The sequence below is a fragment of the Scyliorhinus torazame genome, chromosome 14 (genome assembly GCF_047496885.1).
Source record: "Scyliorhinus torazame isolate Kashiwa2021f chromosome 14, sScyTor2.1, whole genome shotgun sequence".
NCBI classification, from domain to species: domain Eukaryota; kingdom Metazoa; phylum Chordata; class Chondrichthyes; order Carcharhiniformes; family Scyliorhinidae; genus Scyliorhinus; species Scyliorhinus torazame.
In genome coordinates, this window is record NC_092720.1 from 9,559,669 (window position 1) to 9,579,220 (window position 19,552).

Sequence of the window (19,552 nt, forward strand, 5' to 3'; positions counted from 1 at the left end):
TCATAGAATTTACAGTGCCGAAGGAGGCCATTCGGCCCATCGAGTCTACACCAGCTCTTGGAAAGAGCCCACACTACCCTATCCCCAGTAACCCCACTCAACCAACCCCAAGGGCAATTTTGGACACTAAGGGCAATTTAGCATGGCCAATCCACCTAACCTGCACATCTTTGGACTGAGAGAGGAAACCCACGCACACACGGGGAGAACGTGCAGACTCCGCACAGACAGTGACCCAGCCGGGAATCGAACCTGGGACCCTGGAGATGTGAAGCAATTGTGCTAACCACTATGCTACCGTACTGCCCACAGATTGGTCATAGGTATGAAGTGATATCGGGCAAACGTGGGTAGGTGCAGTTATGTCTGAGATTAGCTCTGCCCTCAGTGAATGGTGGGACTGGTTTTGAGAGGCTCCATGACCTCTTCCTGTGCCTATGTTCTCAAAGAATACAAGAACTAGGAGCAGGAGTTGGCCACTCTTACCAACTTTTACAGATGCACCATAGAAAGCATCCTGGGCGGGATTCTCCACTCCCGCGCCGAAGTGCCCACGCTGTCGTGAACGCCGTCGAGGTTCACGACGGCGCGAAACGGTCCCTATCCCGACCGATTCAGGGCCCGATAATGGGCTAGGAGCGGGGCCGTGTCATTTACACGCACCAGGCCTTGGCGCCGCGTAAAGGCGGCACCGCATACATGACGCGGCTGGCGCCGCATAACTGGCGTCACCCGCGCATGCGTGGTTGCCGTCCTCTCCGAGTCCGCCCGCAAGATGTCAGACGGATCTTGCGGAAGAAAGGAGGTCCTCCTTCAGAGAGGACGGCCCGACGATTGGTGGGCACCGATCGCGGGCCAGACCCCATTTGAGCCCCCGCCCCCCCGGTGCGGGATCCCCTCTCCCCCCACCGCAGGCCGCCCCCCCCAGCATTCCTGCGCTGTTCCCGCCGGCAGCGACCAGGTGTGGACGGCGCCGGGGGGAACCCGCCGTTTTGGCCTGGCCGCTCGGCCCATCCGGGCTTGGGAATAGCAGGGGTGCCGGAGAATCGCCATTTTGGGTGTCTCAGGCGATTCTCCGGCCTGCGGCCCGCGGAACTCGACGGGGCCGTTCCCACCACTTGGGAGAATCGCGGGAGGGCGTCGGACCGGCGTCGCGGGAAAATTCGGCGACCCAGGCGATTCTCCCAATCAGCGCGGGAGTGGAGAATCCCGCCCCCTATCCTGCTGCATCACAGCCTGGTAGGGTAACTGCTCGGCCCAAGACCGCAAGAAGCTTCAGAGAGTCGTGAACACCGCCCAGTCCATCACACAAACCCACTTCCCATCCATTGACACCATCTACACCTCCCGCTGCCTGGGGAAAGCGGGCAGCATAATCAAAGACCCCTCCCACCCGGCTTACTCACTCTTCCAACTTCTTCCATCGGGCAGGAGATACAGAAGTCTGAGAACAGGCACGAACAGACTCAAAAACAGCTTCTTCCCCACTGTCACCAGACTCCTGAATGAGCCTCCTGTGGACTGAACTGATGCCTCTCTACTGTGTATGCTTCACCCGATGCCCATATATTTACATTGTTTGTTTATTGATTTCTGTCCTATGTTTTTCATGTATGGAACGATCCATCTGGACTGTACGCAGAACAATATCTTTCACAGTACCTCAGTTCACGTGACAATAAACCAAATCCAAAATGCTGAGATGTTTCCATTGTGGGGGAGGGGAGCTCAAAACTAGAACATACAGAGGCCATAAATATGAGACAGTCATGAATAAATTCAGCAGGGAGTTCATAAGAACATCTCTTTGAATCAGAGCAGTGAGAATGCAAACTTTGTTCCAGCAGAGAGGAGCTACATTGAAGAGTATAGATACATGTAATGGGAAAGCTGGATAGACAGAGGAAAGAGAAATTAATAGAAGGCTATGGTCACAGGGTGAGAGGAGAAGGTTGGGAGAGGCTGATGAGGATCTTACAGCAGTTGGGTCAAACAGTTGGACCATTTAACTCTGATATCCCCCCCTCCAATTTCTCATCTGCACGATGCCCTCAGCAACATGGGCCCACATCTTCCTGGTTCCCCGTTGTAACATTTAAGGGGGTACTCAATGATGCGTTGGGGAATCCCTCAAGGAAGTTCACTCGGCAAATATCCAGAAGTTTGAACTTGCTCTGGACAATTGCACTGGGCTGGAAACCATCCAACAGAAGCGATGTAAATCACTAACTTTGGCTGGTTCTGCCAATTTTACCCCGATAGTTACACTGAAAGAATTAGAGGAGAAAAATCACTTCCAAGTACCAAGACGAATCCTCCCACGGGACACCCGCCCACACACACAATTCCCTACCGGAGCCCCCTCCACCATCCGGTCTGATGCTCCCCCTTCCAGACCTACCTATGCCCACCCCTCCGCTCCCCCAGGTACTCCATGCCAATGTTGCCGGGCCCACTATTCACTGCTCACCCGGCCCGGGGAAGGACCGATGGGCGAGACAGGGGCTTCGGGATTTCAACAAGGGCAAGTCCATTGAAAGTGACAATCTGACGGAGATGGCCACGCTGGGAGTCATCCGAGAACACTGTAATAGTCTTCACATGTACACCGAGAACACCCATCTCAACCTCACCACTTCTCTCTCCGCTTTCTGAAACTGGGCTGCTTGTCCAGCATCCAGAAGCGAACGAGCAGGAATTTCCTCCAACTACATACTGGGAAGATTTTTGCCAATGTTTTTAGTTGGTGGCAAAAATCCCTCTCGCTCACAACCGAGTCTATGGCCGTCCCTGTCCCAGACTACTGGAAACCCCGTTGTCATCCCTGACCCCGGATGAGCTTCCAATCGCCTGGCAACGTCGCTCCCCGTTGAACACAACCGTTCAAATCTTTTTTTTTTTTAATATATTTTTTATTCTCCTCCTTTTTCACATTTTCTCCCAAATTTACACCCACCAACAATAAACAATAATCAGTAACAAATATGTCAATCCCCATATCAATAACGACGATCCCATCCTCCCACCAAACCCCAAACATTCACCCACATGTTCACATAAACAAATGACAAAAAGGAATCAGGAATCACCAATAGTCACCATCAACACACACCGCCCCCCTCCCTCTAACTCTCCCACCCACCCCACCCCCAACTAATGTTCGATGTTATCCAGTTCTTGAAAGTGCATGATGAATAATGCCCATGAATTGTAGAACCCCTCCATCCTTCCCCTCAGTTCAAACTTAACCTTCTCAAGAGTCAAGAATTCCAACAGGTCCCCCCCACCACGCCAGGGCACAGGGTGGAGAGGTTGTCCTCCATCCCATCAGGATCCACCTTCAGGTGATCAACGAGGCGAAGAATACAACATCTGCCGCCGCACCCGTTTCCAACCCTGGCTGATCAAACACCCTGAATATGGCCTCCCGGGGGCCCGGGTCCAGTTTCACGTGCACCACTTTAGAAATTACCCTCAAAACCTCCTTCCAGTAATCCTCTAGCTTTGGACAGGACCAAAACATATGAACAGGATTAGCGCTGCCCATGCTGCCCGTCTAAACTACAATCTTCTACACTTCCTGGGTCCGTATCCCTCTATTCCCATCCTATTCATGTATTTGTCAAGATGCCCCTTAAATGTCACTATCGTCCCTGCTTCCACCACCTCCTCCGGCAGCGCGTTCCAGGCACCCACTACCCTCTGAGTAAAAAACCTGCCTCGTACATCTCCTCTAAACCTTGCCCCTCGCACCTTAAACCTATGCCCCCTAGTAATTGACCCCTCTACCCTGGGGAAAAGCCTTTGACTATCCACTCTGTCTATGCCCCTCATAATTTTGTAGACCTCCATCAGGTCGCCCCTCAACCTTGTCCTCTTCCAAAATAGCTCCGTAAACCGCTGACACTACCCCCTTCTCCAGTCCCCCTGTCGTCAGCAAGCTGTTCATACTTAACTTCCATCAAATCCGGTTCACCATTACCACTATGCTCGTTGACCTACATGGGTTAAGAAAAACCTTGATTTTTAAATTCTGGTCCTGGTTTACAAATGATGCCAAGTCCTCCTCGTTTTATTTCAGTTCTAATCCGCTGCAGCTCCACGACCCTCCGGGGGCACTCTGCACTTTTCCAATTCTGACCCCATGCAACCCCAACATTAGCCACTCCACCACTGGTAGCCATGCTTACAGTTGCCAAAGTCTTTAGCTTGTGAATTCCTTTCCAAAAACTCTCCGACTCTCTACCAATCTCTCCTCCAGTAAGTCAGTCCATTTAAACAGAGTTTTTATCTGGCTCAGCCTCCCATTTTGCCGATCACACTCCTGTGAAGTTCCTTGGATGCTTTACTGTGATAAAGAGTGCTATACACCTGCAAATTGTGCATGGTTTGGTTGTCCCTGTCCACGCCTGGTGATGCTGAAGCTAATATTTCCAACGCCGCCGTCACATCAAGGGACCTGTCCCCAGATAACGAGGCTTTGAATCGCAACCTGGTCTTAAAAACCGGAATTCTGCTCCAAGTCTGAAAATGGGAAGCTGGTATCTGCAAAACCGACCACAAATTATCCGAAAACCCAGTAATATCGATCACAAAAGGAAATCTGCCAACCTTAACTGACCTGACCTAGAACTGACTCCCCCAGATCCACGACAAGGTGATCAGTGATTAACTACTCGAAAAATCCTGCAACTCCCTCCCCAACAGCACAGGGGGTGTACCTACACCTCCAGGGCTGCAGGGGTTCGAGAAGGCAGAATGGGCAACTAGGGACGGGCAGTAAATGCTGGTTTAGCCAGGGGCAACCACATCCCATGAAGGAATGAAGAAAGCCACAGGAACATCAATGAACTCTTGGCACAAACGGGACACTTACGGAAACAAATTAGCTCGTCACCGCTGAAAAAAAAAAAGTGTCAATGAAATTTCCAGTCCTTAGTGTGAGTTAATGGATCAGGACATGATGAAGCAACAGGTTTTCCCGTGACACAGGGGAAGCCACAACTCATGCACATGCCTCATGTAATAAATGAGTCAGTGTCTGCTCCACATAAAGCACCTCAATAACAAAACAGAAAGTTAGTCCACTGACTCAATACCATAGGGTGGCTTTCTGTTATTGTACCTACTGACGTCACCATTATTCAAGTTTGGGCATAGCACAAATAGACCAAAATTGCTTTACCGGGTTAGAAAACCCGGTGGGCAGCACGGTAGCATTGTGGATAGCACAATTGCTTCACAGCGCCAGGGTCCCAGGTTCAATTCCCGGCTTGGGTCACTGCCTGTGCGGAGTCTGCACGTCCTCCCCGTGTCTGCGTGGGTTTCCTCCGGGTGCTCCGGTTTCCTCCCACAGTCCAAAGATGTGCAGGTTAGGTGGATTGGCCGTGATAAATTGCCCTTAGTGTCCAAAATTGCTCTTAGTGTTGGGTGGGGTTACTGGGTTATGGGGATAGGGTGGAGGTGTTGACCTTGGGTAGGGTGCTCTTTCCAAGAGCCAGTGCAGACTCGATGGGCCGAATGGCCTCCTTCTGCACTGTAAATTCTATGATAATCTATGAAAACCTGGGCCATTATTTATCCTTCACCCAGCGTCACTGAAATAGATTCACTGACCATTACCGCACCACTTTCTTTGTGGGATCTTGCTGTGCACAATCAGGTTGCTACATTTCCTGCATGACAACAGTAACTACACTTCAAAAATACTGAATTGACTGTAAAAAAAACTTTGGAGCGTCCCACGGTCACGAAAGATGCTAGAGCAATGCAATGTCTTTTGACATCCTCACGTATGCACTGCAATCAGGTGTGAGAAGATTGATACCTTCTCTTCCACCCACCAGCCCATTACTGCAGCATGGGCGATGGACTGAACCTTCAGCTCAGCCTATCCATTCCCGCGTTGGAGTCAGGGCGCCCTCAGATGTAAAGACCTTACTTCTGACACAGAATTTCAGGTTGAAATCAGATGGTTGTGTGTGACCCCCCCCCCACCCGACCCCTCCTTGTGTGGATTGAGAGAGCTCAGTGAACCCTCCCATTGCAAAGGACGAACAGGCCCCCACCATCAGCTGCAAGTAAAAGTGGTCAGCGCCATGGAAAGAACATTCTATGTGAATGTGAGCCCTCCCACTGCTCCACACGGTCCTGCCAAGAGTCCAACTGTGATGACACCTAGAATACTGGGCTGAGACCAACTAATAAAACATCGGCTGCAAAAAGAGACAGGGGGGGTGGACTATTCGGCCCATCAAATCTATTCCACCATTCAGTACAACCATGGCTGAATGTGGGACTTCAATTCCAACCACTCACTCCTCATATTCCTCAATTGCTCAATTCCTCAAACAAGAACAAAAATCTGCTTATCTCAGCTTTAAATGTTCATTTTTACAGGACGTGGGCTTTGTTGGGTAGGCCAGCAATTGGCTCCCAGCGTATTCAATGGTGGAGCACCCACCACCCTCTGGGATAGAGGATTCGCAGAGTGAAGAGATTTCCCTCATCACTCAGTCCTCAAATCGCCTGACCCCCCCCCCCGAATCCCGAGGTTGGGCTGGTTGAAAATCAAACCAGGGTCCCTGGTCTCTGCGTCACGTTAGGCTGTTGAGTTAATTTGTGAGGTGGGGGCAGAAACAATTTGGCAACTTGTCTTTCTCTCTCCTTCCCTCACAGAACACCTTACTGATCTGCAAGAAAGGACAGGCAGAGACTTGCTCCTAGGTTCTGCTGCCGCTCCATAACACGGAGAACAGATTTAGATTCCCACTCCACCCACACATTCGAGACAAATTTGAACAGAGTACAGCAACTCCAACCATGTAGGACTTTGGCCATCTAATCTTCACATTCCGAGGCACAGAGCCAATCTCAGATACAGTATCAAATAGCATTCCATGACATGAATCCATTCTCCCAAACAACTTAGATATGCCGACAAGCCTTAGGAAATGCGATGGGATGGGATAGTTCCCGTCGGAACCAGTTACACTCCTCCATTCCATCCAACAAGCCATGATTCACGTGCAGACCACAAGGCCCATCACGCATCAGCCCCAATTCGTCTTCAACGGGCATCTCAATACAAGCAGGCTGTTGTCATTTACTCTCCACGAGGAGCAAACAATTCCAATCGCGTTTACCCAGTCTCTCGCTGCACCCCTTCAAAACCATTTCCTTCATCCAAATATTCGGAATGCCTGAACCTCTAACCTTGGCATACTGGCCCTGGGGAATGACGGGCAACTTTGTGCATTTGTGTAGCACCTTTCATGTGGTTAAACATCCCAAGACGTTGTTCACACACCTGATTATCAAACAACATTCGACGCTGAGCCACATTAGGCCAGGTGGCCAAAAGCTTGGTCAGGTGCAATATTTTTTATGGTACGAGGCGGGGAGAAGGTAAAATGACTTGGCAGCCTGATGGTGGAGTGATTAAAATGCACTGGAGGCAGGAATTGGAGGAGCACAGAGGTCTCAGAGAGTTGGAGGAGGTCACAGGAATAAGGAGATAGACCATGGAAGGATTTGTAAACAAAAACTGGAATTTGTTTTGGGTGGGGGGGGGGGGGGCATAGAATGACAAACAGCAGGTTCGCTAAAACCCTTCACAAATTTCTGCTGTCAGTTTGCCAAACAGGCATTGAAAGAAGTAGTGCTTTCTGAGTTAACCAGTGTCTCAACATTCTTGTGTATGGGATTTCTGCCTCTGCAAGAAACGACTTGCCATATTAAGCATCTGGGGAGAGGGGCACTGAATCCAAATCACTCCTTCTCCCCTGCCCCCACTAACATGCGCATTGACACGATGGTCTGTTCAAAAATGCCACAAGAGCAGAACTGTGCAGACATGCCAGCAAATCAAGAGATAATTAGCAGAATAGCTCTTTCACAGGCTCGTGACAAAAGCCCTATATTAAACTCAGAAGTGACTCCACACAAGATTTTTTTTTTTTGATATTCATCCACACTAAACAAAGGCAGTCTCACCATTGGATACACTCTACAACAGGCACACACCAGCGCTGGTCAACACCCCTTCCCCACCATCACTCATTCCCCACCCAACCCCAGCACTCTGTCCAACTCTCTCCACCACCCCCCCCCACCCCGCAATCCGGCCTGTCAACCACCTCGCCCCCACCCCCCAATTCTTTCCTCCTGAATTCTGCCCTCGACACACCCATTCAGGATCATTCACAGCAATCAGCACAGTTTAATGAGAGGGGTCACAGCAGGTTATTTGAAGTGACCATTTCTCTCTGGCAGCTCTCCAGTACCCAAATGCCCTAAATTATGGCAGCTTCGGATTAACTGAAGGAGTGATTTTCACCTGAATAACTCATTGCCTTCAAAAGCATTGCATTAATGTGTCTCACCAATAACAGGTCTGATAACATTAACCAACAGAGCTCCTGGGCTCCTGAACCGGAGGAATCGGCCTCTCATCTGAAGGCTTTAAAAAAAAACAGGTCCTATTGAACATCTTCACCTCCATAAATGTAAATGTGTTTTGTTGGGGCGGAATTAAACAGCACAATATTCCTGGGTCAGTTTCTCTACCTTCTACCAGGGGTATTTTTCTGCACTGTCCTAGCTGAGGCTCCCCCCATCTCTCTCTCTCTGCTCTCTCTAACCATCCATCTCTAATTCAGGCGATTCTTTACAAAAGCAGCAATACATTTTCTATAGAGAGACGGGGGGGGGGGGGGGGGCTATTTTTAAACGCAACCTCTTCAGTGAGACCCTGCAAAGGATGCAATGAAACATTGGACGGATTTAGGAAGGGGGGCACACACACACACACAGAGGAAAGGCCAGGAAAATGCCTCCAATTGAAAACAATTCACATTGCACTGCGGGGATGGGGAGGAAAGTCAATGAATGAAATAGGCTCAATTTCTACCCTACTTCATTGTGAGATCGGTGTAGTAGTGAGCTTGTCAGAACGGGCTAAAGACATAACAGGCAACTTGGGTGTTTTAAATAAAAAAAGTGTTATTTTCCCTTCCTTACCAATTGTGGAATACGATACAATATTTGTAGTTGTAACATTGCACACATCCCTGTTACATCTAGCTGCAACATTGGTGAGTTTTATATTGTGACAGTACTAGAGGGGGAGAAGAGGAGGGGGGGGGGAGACAATGTGTCTTCGGGAATAAAGGAATGTCTGGAGCAGTACAAGGAATGCTCTGCTCGAGGCTACTCACCCTCAGAGCCGAGAGGTCGATTTCATCCAAGCTTCGAGCCGGAGAGTCGCTCGCCATGTTAATTTCACCAGAAAACTGACACAGCCGGAGCCCAGTCCTCTTCCCTGAGTCTCCTCTCTCTCTTCACTGCTGGGCTTCTAGCGATTTAAACCATATCCTTCCGCTCAATGACAAACAATCAATCGGACAGGTCCTTTATACTGAAACAAAGAAACAAGGGAGGGGGGGGGGGGTATTTCAATTTGTTCTCATTTCTGGTCAGACCACAGAGAGAGAGAGTTAAAATTTTTAGCAATACTGTCGTCTTATTCTGTGATCTGTCCTTTTCAGAACAACTGCTCTCTCTCTCTCTCTCTCTACAAAGCGCCCACACAATATAAAGCACACACACAACAGGCTTTGCAGAACCTGCCAATCTCAGTATCCGGGGAGGAGACACACGCGTGCCCTTCCCCGAGACAGACAAAAACCTGCCTCGTCTTAAAGCAACTCCAACCAGTTTTGGACAGCGGGTGGTCACCGGGGCGGAATGCCCAAACGCACAAAGCACCTCCACTCCCCCCTTCCCTTAAATCCCTGGCTGGAACGCGTCCCCCATCAGCTTGCAAGCTCAGGTCAGAGGCTTAGTACGTGCTGAGTGAGGGGAGGCTGCATCCACGAGGCCGGCGGTCCAGTCCACAGAATGAGGCGCTTTGGGAATGGATCCACCTGTTGGACCATTTCTGGAGGCGACCACATTGCTGTGGGTCCCACAGGTGCGGTCTCGTCGGTCAGGCCAGGTAAAGGCGGCAGGTTTCCTTCACGAAAGGACACACAGCAGGTTACAACAATCAACAATGGTTCCACGGTCACCGTTACCGGCATCAGCTTTTAATTCCAGATTTATCAATTCATTGAATAAAATTCCACCTGCTGCCCTGGTGGGATTTGAACTCACGTTCTCACAGCTCGCACCAGGAGCTCCTCTCCCAGCCACACCCCATCCTGGTTTGGAAATATATCACCATTCTTCACCATCGCTCCAACAACACTCATGAAGCTCGACACCATCCAGGATAAAGCAGCCCGCTTGATTGGCACCCCTTCCACAAACATTCAAACCCCCCACCACCGACGAACAGTGGCAGCCGTGTGCACCATCTACAAGATGCAGGAACTCACCAAGGTTCCTCAGGCAGCACCTTCCAAACCGTGACCACTACCATCTAGAAGGACATGGGCAGCAGATACCTGGGAACCCCACCACCTGGAGGTTCCCCTCCAAGTCACTCGCCACCCCGACTTGGAAATATATCCACCGTCCCTAACCAGTGATGCCCACATCATGCGAACACGTCGAGATGTTTCAGCAGATTCAATGACTGGATAAACAAAGAGGACCTATTTCCTTTGGTGGGGCGTGTTCGCGACAATGGTTATGACCGGAGACTAGAGCCAGGCTGTTCAAGGTTGATGTCAGAAAGGCAGCACGGTAGCCTTGTGGATAGCACAATTGCTTCACAGCTCCAGGGTCCCAGGTTCGATTCCGGCTTGGATCACTGTCTGTGCGGAGTCTGCACATCCTCCCCGTGTGTGCGTGGGTTTCCTCCGGGTGCTCCGGTTTCCTCCCGCAGTCCCAAGATGTGCAGGTTAGGTGGATTGGCCATGATAAATTGCCCTTAGTGTCCAAAATTGCCCTTAGTGTTGGGTGGGGTTACTGGGTTATGGGGATAGGGTGGAGGTGTTGACCTTGGGTAGGGTGCTCTTTCCAAGACCCGGTGCAGACTCGATGGGCCGAATGGCCTCCTTCTGCACTGTAAATTCTATTCTTCTATTCTATGATTTCTACTCAAAAATGGTGGTGAAAATCTGCAACTCTTTCCACCGAAAAGAAAATTGCCAAGACTGGAGTGAGTTAAAAATGTCAAAACTGCCACTGATGGATTTCAGGTGGATGAGGAAATGGTCAGTTATGGAACGAAGGTGGATCGATGGAGTTGAGATACAAATTAGATAATCCGATTGAATTATAGAATTCAGCCACTCAAACCATTGGCATTAATTTATATCTAATTATTGAGGCGGAGGCACCCTCGGGTGGGGGGGGGTGTTGGGGTTGTTCGGGGGGGGGGGGGGCTGGAGTGTTCGAGGTCAGGGGTCGCCCTTGAGCCGGGGAGGATTGGATTGGATTGGATTTGTTTATTGTCACATGTACCAAGGTACAGTGAAAAGTATTTTACTGTGAGCAGCTCGACAGATCATTAAATACATGGGAACAAAGGGAATAAAAGAAAATACATAATAGGGCAACACAACATATACAATGTAACTACATAAGCACTGGCATTGGATGAAGCATACAGGGTGTAGTGTTAATGAGGTCAGTCCATATGAGGGTCATTTAGGAGTCTGGTAACAGCGGGGAAGAAGCTGTTTTTGAGTCTGTTCATGCGTGTTCTCAGACTTCTGTATCTCCTGCCCGATGGAAGAAGTTGGAAGAGTGAGTAAGCCGGGTGGGAGGGATCTTTGATTATGCTGCCCACTTTCCCCAGGCAGCGGGAGGTGTAGATGGAGTCAATGGATGGGAGGCAGGTTTATGTGATGGACTGGGCGGTGTTCACGACTCTCTAATGTTTCTTGCGGTCCTGGGCTGAGCAGTTGCTATACCAGGCTGTGATGCAGCCAGATAGGATGCTTTCTATGGTGCATCTGTAAAAGTTGGTAAGGGTTAATGTGGACATGCCGAATTTCCTTAGTTTCCTGAGGAAGTATAGGCTCTGTTGTGCTTTCTTGGTGGTAGCGTTGACGTGGGTGGACCAGGACAGATTTTTAGAGATGTGCACCCCTCGGAATTTGAAACTGCTAACCATCTCCACCTTGGCCCCGTAGATGCAGACAGGGGTGTGTACAGTACTTTGCTTCCTGAAGTCAATGACCAGCTCTTTAGTTTTGCTGGCATTGAGGGAGAGATTGTTGTCGCTGCACCACTCCACTAGGTTCTCTATCCCCCGCCTGTATTCTGACTCATCGTTATTCGAGATCCGGCCCACTATGGTCGTATCGTCAGCAAACTTGTAGATAGAGTTGGGACCAAGTTTTGCCACGCAGTCGTGTGTGTACAAGGAGTAGAGTAGGGGGCTCAGTACGCAGCCTTGCGGGGCCCCGGTGTTGAGGACTATTGTGGAGGAGGTGTTGTTGTTCATTCTTACTGATTGTGGTCTGTTGGTCAGAAAATCGAGGATCCAGTTGCAGAGTGGGGAGCCAAGTCCTAGGTTTTGGAGCTTTGATATGAGCTTGGCTGGGATTATGGTGTTGAAGGCGGAGCTGTAGTCAATAAATAGGAGTCTGATGGAGGAGTCCTTGTTTTCGAGATGCTCTAGGGATGAGTGTAGGGCCAGGGAAATGGCGTCTGATGTGGACCGGTTGCAGCGGTATGCGAATTGCAGTGGATCAAGGCGTTCTGGGAGTATGGAGGTGATGCGCTTCATGATCAACCTCTCAAAGCACTTCATTACGACTGAAGTCAGGGCCACTGGGCGGTAGTCATTGAGGCATGTTGCCTGGTTCTTCTTTGGTACCGGTATGATGGTGGTCTTCTTGAAGCAGGTGGGGTCCTCGGAGTGGAGTAGGGACAGGTTAAAGATATCCGCAAATACCTCTGCCAGCTGGCCCGCGCAGGCTCTGAGTGCACGACCAGGGATCCTGTCCGGGCCCGTCTCCTTCCGAGGGTTCGCTTTCAGGAAGGCCAATCTGACTTCGGAAGCTGTGATGGTGGGTATGGGTGAATTATGGGGTGCTGGGGCACTCGCCAGCGGATTGTTGGTTACCTGCTCGAACCGAGCACAGAATGCGTTGAGTTCATCGGGGAGGGGTGCGCTGCTGCCAGAGATACTGTTCGTCTTCGCTTTGTAGCCCGTTATGTTGTTTAGTCCTTGCCACAACCGTCGAGAGTCTGTCTGAGGGGCTTTGTGCCTGTGAGGCCTTCAATCCCTCTTTAAATATTGTGGAGACCCACAAGAGGGGTAACCACAGCTGCAGCCTGTCTGTCCCACCAAACACTCCCAGGACAGGGCCCTGCTGCAAGTTCTATTCAATTTCACTCCCTTTGACTGTGAGCAGCCTCTAGCTTCACAGCTGAAGGCGTGCACTTCACGTCCAGCGAACATTGATGCCTGAACAGTGAGCCTGTCCTCGAGCAGCGTCAGCACCACAGAGGCAGCTAAAGACCAGGGATTTAAACAATAAAGAGCAGGGATTCCGCTCTGAGGATGCTCTCGCAGCCAAAGGGTAAGAATATGGATGAGCGGAGGGCAGCTGAGCATGGCCTCCTTCATGGTTTCCACTGGGTCTGGGGGCTCCTGATGTGGCTGGGGGTGGGTGTGCAGAGCAAGATCTCGCTGGATGGCATGCTGAGAGAAAGCGGGGAGGACATGGTAAGGGCGGGGGAGGCTTGGTGGATTTGACGATCCCGGGATGGAAATTCTCCAATTCCTTTGGAGGCGTCGTTGGTGTGGGTCCCGTAGAGCCTGCCCTCGCTGTATTAGTGGCAGCCGAGGTGGGCAGGTTCTGTCGAAGATAGCAGCGACAATGCACGCTGGAGGGGGCACCCCATGTCAGGGGACCCGCTGCACACCCCGAGGTTGCGGCCGACCATTAGGCTGAGGAAGGAACCAGAAGTGGAGGCCAACGGACAGCCCAAGGTGTACAGGCGTCGTTGGTCATAGAGCTGACGGACGCCATGTGCCGCAGGAGACTCCGTCTCAACAAGGAGACAGTGCAGCACCTGTGCCACGTCCTCATGGACATGCCACCTGTGGAAGAGGAGGACACTGCTCCCGGTGGCCAGAAAGGTCACCACAGCCCTAAACTGCGGTGCCACTGGGTCATTCCAGGGCTCGAGCAGGGGCCTGCGTGCCATTTCCCAATCTTCCACCCAGAGGTACATCTGGGGGTGGTTGGGGGAGGGGGGGGGGGTGGGTTGGCGATGCTCTGCTCAGGCATCAAACTATATCACCTTTGACCTGGACCAAGCCCACCAAGATGTCCAGGCTTCAGGAATCGCCGCCATCGCTGGGATGCCCCAGGCCCAGGGGGTGATTGATGGCACCCATGTCTCCCTGTGAGCACCGGGGCATCAGGAGTACCCCATATTAACAGGAAGGCGTCCCACTCCCTGAAAGTTCGGTTTATGTGCGACCACCAACTCAGAATCATCCACGTGTGTGCCCGCTACCCTGGGAGTGTGCGTCACAGCTACATTCCTGGGACACTCAGAAATCGCCGGTGTCTTCGATGGCCACGACAGGATGATGGGTCTGCTCATGGGGGATAAAGGATACCCGCTGAGGACATGGCTGATGACACTGGTGCGGAGGCCGGTGGCCGAAGCAGCCTCGATCCAGTGAGGTCATCATCGCCACCGTGCTGTCATTGAGCAGGGCATCGGACTGCTCAGAATACAGTTCTGATGCCAGGGCCGTTCTGGTGGTGCCCTGCAGTACACCCCCCGGAGGGTCTCCCCTTGGTGGTGGTCTGCTGTGCCCCCCACAATCTGGCAGAGCAGAGAGACGACATGCTGGAGGAGATGGAGGGACATTCAGCCTCGTCTGCGGAGGTGGACCAGGAAGGGCTGGAGGACGAGCCTGAGGAGGGGGCTGGAAGATGGAGGACAGACTGCAGCGAGGATCTGACGAGCCGGGAAGACCAGGGAGGCCATCATCGTCTCCAGATTCTCCCAGGATGAGGTTGTGTCCGTCAGTTCAATGCCCCCACATTCCCTCCCCCCATTTCCCCATTCCCCCCACCCTCCTCCCCATCACACCACCCCATCCCCGACCGCCCTGTTCCCTCCTACCTGGCTCTGTGTAACATCACTCCAGGGTGATGGGCCTGTGACGGCACTGTCAGCGGCTCAGTGTACAAGGCAGGAGAGTGATGATAATTCACTGTGAGGAAAGCTCTGGTGCACCTCAGTTTCGGTTAAAGTCTGACTCCCGTCTTGCTGTTGACAGCGCGTCACACCCGTCCTCTGAACGGGGTTTGCATCGTGGTGTTTGATCTCGGACCACTGTCTCCGCAGGGTGAGGAGGAGGGGTTGCTGGGATTGAGGGTGCGGGCAGGCTCGGTCTCAGGATTAACTTGACAGAGGCTGCACATATATGAAGTATATTAAGAGCGAACATTTCACTGTTACAGATTTCCATTCCCCCAGAAAAAGATAGTGACCTCACCAGTGCCCACTTGCTGCTCCTCTCTCTTCCTGATCTTTCTTGGCCTTGCGCTGAGTCTAGATGTGTCCCCAGGGTGCACAACAAAGGTGGAGGCAGTCTGCTGCCTTGCGTGCCTGTGACATCTGATGCCCTTGGCAGACGTCCTCTGCAGGGCATGGAGCCGGAGGGCACTGGTCACCTTATCGGTGCCACAGGTGTCACCATGCCACCCTGTTCTGCCCTCTGCCCTTGAGATACGCCAGTGTCAGGATGGGGGTAATCGGAGCTGGAGACCACCTTAGGCTCCTTGGTGGCAGGCCCCAGGTTGGCCACCAGCACTTCCTTCTCCCTGAGATTGCCCGTAGGGGACTCCATGAGAGGGAGGGGCAGCTGGAGTGAGCTCCAGCAACCTCTGAGTCCTGTGGCTCTGCCAGTCCTGGAGGCTCCCAATTGTTTGTGTCATGGTGACGCGCCCCAGCAATATTCCTAAGTGACTGGACCACCCTCTGCAGTGCTTAGCATTGTCCACCTGTGACTGGGCCATGTCCCTCAGTGACTGGGACATGATGTCACGGCTCTCAGCCATGGTCGTCACAGTCTGAACCATGCCTTGGACACACCACTTAGGGCATGGACATCGTGCTCCAGGCTTTCCACTGCCACCCCAGCAGTGGAGGCCTCGGTGCCATGTCCTGCACCTGAAGCCCTTGGGGCTCCTCCAATCTGCCTTGCAGTCGCTGGAGTGTAGCTGACATTCCCTCCTGAATCTCACAGCCATGCCCTCGCGTCTGCATCAGCTCCGGGATAACCTGGTCCAGAGGCTCAGCATCTGACTGGGACTCAGCTGAGCCCCGGGCGGGGTCCCTGAGTCCGACTGCTGATCCCCTTGGATGTTCCTGCCTCCACCTGATGTGCATCAACAAGCAGATTGTGCCCTCGAAGCCTGTCTAATAATGTCGCCCACCAATGTGAGTGTCTCTGCGCTGGCAGAGGGTGTGGGTGTAAGCTGTGACGTCCTCGATTGTGGTCTCCTTTGCGCTCCTTTCCGACGTGGTCTCTTGGGTGTCGGGGGGGGGGGGAGTGATTGGGGATTGTCCGTTCCCGTCAGACAGAGATCCTGCAAGAACTGACATGTGATCAGTGAGAGGGAAGGGTCATTTTGTCAGACGTGAACAGGTCAGCTGAGGCAGGTCACCTGGGTGAAGGGCCAGTGGATGCTCACCTCTCTGGCATGGGCTAACCTCGCTGTGAGTGACGGCTCTTTCCTCGGGCAACCCCGTGATTTCCAGGGCCCGCTCCTCAGCGGAGCTGTTGACTCAAATCTCTGGGTCTCCTCACCCTATCTTGGCCTTGTCCATCTGATTATGGGCTATCTTCTCGTATAGGGACAAAGTGAGGATATTGTGAGCCACACGCTTGATAAGTCATGGGGGTTTATAGCGGGCGGCATGTGTGGGTTGTGCCAGTGGGTGCGGAGAGGGGGGGGGGCGGTTACATAGAACATAGAACATAGAACGATACAGCGCAGTACAGGCCCTTCGGCCCACGATGTTGCATCGAAACAAAAGCCATCTAACCTACACTATGCCATTATCATTCATATGCTTATCCAATAAACTTTTGAATGCCCTCAATGTTGGCGAGTTCACTACTGTTGCAGGTAGGGCATTCCACGGCCTCACTACTCTTTGCGTAAAGAACCTACCTCTGACCTCTGTCCTATATCTATTACCCCTCAGTTTAAGGCTATGTCCCCTCGTGCCAGCCATTTCCATCCGCGGGAGAAGGCTCTCACTGTCCACCCTATCTAATCCCCTGATCATTTTGTATGCCTCTATTAAGTCTCCTCTTAACCTTCTTCTCTCTAACGAAAACAACCTCAAGTCCACCAGCCTTTCCTCATAAGATTTTCCCTCCATACCAGGCAACATCCTGGTAAATCTCCTCTGCACCCGCTCCAAAGCTTCCACGTCCTTCCTATAATGCGGTGACCAGAACTGTATGTATATCTGAGGGATATGCTTGAAGACCGGATTTGGGAGGTGCGAGGCATCAACCTGTGGATTTGTGGGGGGGAGGGGGGGTTGCGAATGGGGGGGGGTTGAGGGCTGAGGGCTGGCAGGCAGAATTGGAGAGAGGTGGTAACTTACCCTTGCCGCTCGTTGGAGGTCATAGAATGTACAGTGCAGGAGGAGGCCATTCGGCCCATCGAGTCTGCACTGACCCACTTAAGCCCTCACTTCCACCCTATCCCCATAACCCAATAACCCCTCCTAACCTTGTTTTTGGTCACTAAGGGCAATTTCTCACGGCCAATCCACCTAACCTGCACGTCTTTGGACTGTGGGAGGAAACCGGGGCACCCGGAGGAAACCCACGCAGACACGGGGAGGATGTGCAGACTCCGCACAGACAGTGACCCAGCGGGGAATCGAACCTGGGACCCTGGCGCTGTGAAGACACAGTGCTAACCACTGTGCTACCGTGCTGCCCAAGACCAAGGTCGTTGGTCGTCTTCTGACATTGGACACTTCTCCGCCTGGTCATGCTGCCCGTACTCACTGCCGCTCTCACTGACTCCCAGGTGGCGTTTCTGACCCTGCTGCTTGTCCCTCTCTGGGAAGAAGGGTGCCTGACCTTCCATTCACAGCGTTGAGAAGCCTGACCAGGTTGCCATCGCCAAAGCGAGGAGCAGGTCTGCGCACTGCCATGCTTGTGTTGTGACTGGGAGTGAGGGTCAGGGAGTGTTTAAAAGCAGCTCCTCCTTGTTAGCAGCACTGAGGCGCGAGATGGGTGATCAGAGGGCAAGGGAGCCAATAATGTTGAGATTCTCATTGGGGCTCATTTTAATAATATTAATAATAATCTTTATTATTGTCACAAGTAGGCTTACATTAACACTACAATGAAGTTACTGTGAAAAGCCCCTAGTTGCCACATTCCTGCGCCTGTTCGGGTACACTGAGGGAGAATTCAGAATGTCCAATTCACCTAACAAGCACGTCTTTTGTGACTTGTGGGAGGAAACCGGAGCACCCGGAGGAAACCCACGCAGACACAGGGAGAACGTGTCGACTCCGCACAGACAGTGACCCAGGCGGGAATCGAACCTGGGACCCTGGCGCTGTGAAGCAAGAGTGCTAACATTGAATACGGGCCTTGATCTCGTAAACGTGGCCAATACGTAACTCGTCACCAAACGTGTTCAAAACCGGATTTTAACTTTTGTCCGCTGAATCACGCCTAATATGTTTGAGTCTTCCGAAGAAATGGCTCAGGTAATTTGCTGTGTATCTGTCAGTGATTCCAAAGCTCTCCTGACTGACCACCACCCCTACCCCCGCCCTCCCGACCACCCGCACCCTCCCCCCCCTCACCCTTGCAACCTCCGTACACTTGAGCTCATCCAAACCTCGCTGTCTACATTTCACTCACACCAAACACATTCATTCCTTTACTAATATTGAAAAAGTTGTCACAAGTAGGCTCACATTAACACTGTAATGAAGTTACTGTGAAAAGCCCCTAGTCGCCATATTCCGGCGCCTGTTCGGGTACACGGAGGGAGAATTCAGAATTCTCAGCTGGTACGGGAATTGAACCCGCGCTGCTGGCCTTGCTCTGCATCACAAACCAGCTTTCTAGCCCACTGAGCTAAACCAGCACTGCCCATAGATACATTGGCGTGATTTACATCCGCGATGTCCCAATTATAAATTCTCATAGTCAGACTCCATGGGCCTCAGCCAACCTCCATTTGTAACTTTCTCCATCCCGACAATCCTTTGAGATCTCAGCGCTCCTCCAATTCCAGCCTCTTGTACATCCCGGATTTTAATCGCTCTGCATTGGTGGCTGTGTCTCTCTCTCCAGCTATCTGGGTCCCAAGCACTGCATTCCCTCCCTAAACCTCTCCACCTCTCTCTCTCCCTCCTCCTTGAACCAACTCCTTAAAATCCAATCTTTCACCAAATCTTTGGTCATGGAATCTCGACAGTGCAGAAGGAGGCCATTTGGCCCATCAAGTCTGCACCGACCCTCTGAAAGAGCTCCCTCCTTAGGCCCACTCCCCCGCAACCCCATAACCTAAGCTGCACATCCTTGGACACTAAGGGCAATTTATCATGGCCAATCCGCCTAACCTGC

General features: G+C 51.9%; 1 protein-coding gene across 20 annotated transcripts in view; it reads right to left on the minus strand.

The window, feature by feature from the left end:
- The window catches only part of LOC140389512 (TRAF2 and NCK-interacting protein kinase-like), a 302,323-nt gene extending 292,584 nt beyond the window's left edge, over positions 1-9,739 (minus strand). For 5 of the 20 annotated variants that reach the window (XM_072473667.1, XM_072473666.1, XM_072473670.1 and 2 more), the window contains exon 1: positions 9,219-9,737. In XM_072473667.1, the coding sequence (XP_072329768.1) occupies positions 9,219-9,275 (57 nt within the window). In that variant the 5' untranslated portion in view covers positions 9,276-9,737. Of the gene's footprint in view, positions 1-9,218 lie in introns of all 20 variants that reach the window. The other 15 variants (XM_072473662.1, XM_072473663.1, XM_072473661.1 and 12 more) reach the window with 8 other exon arrangements.
- Between the last annotated feature and the right edge of the window lie 9,813 nt (positions 9,740-19,552).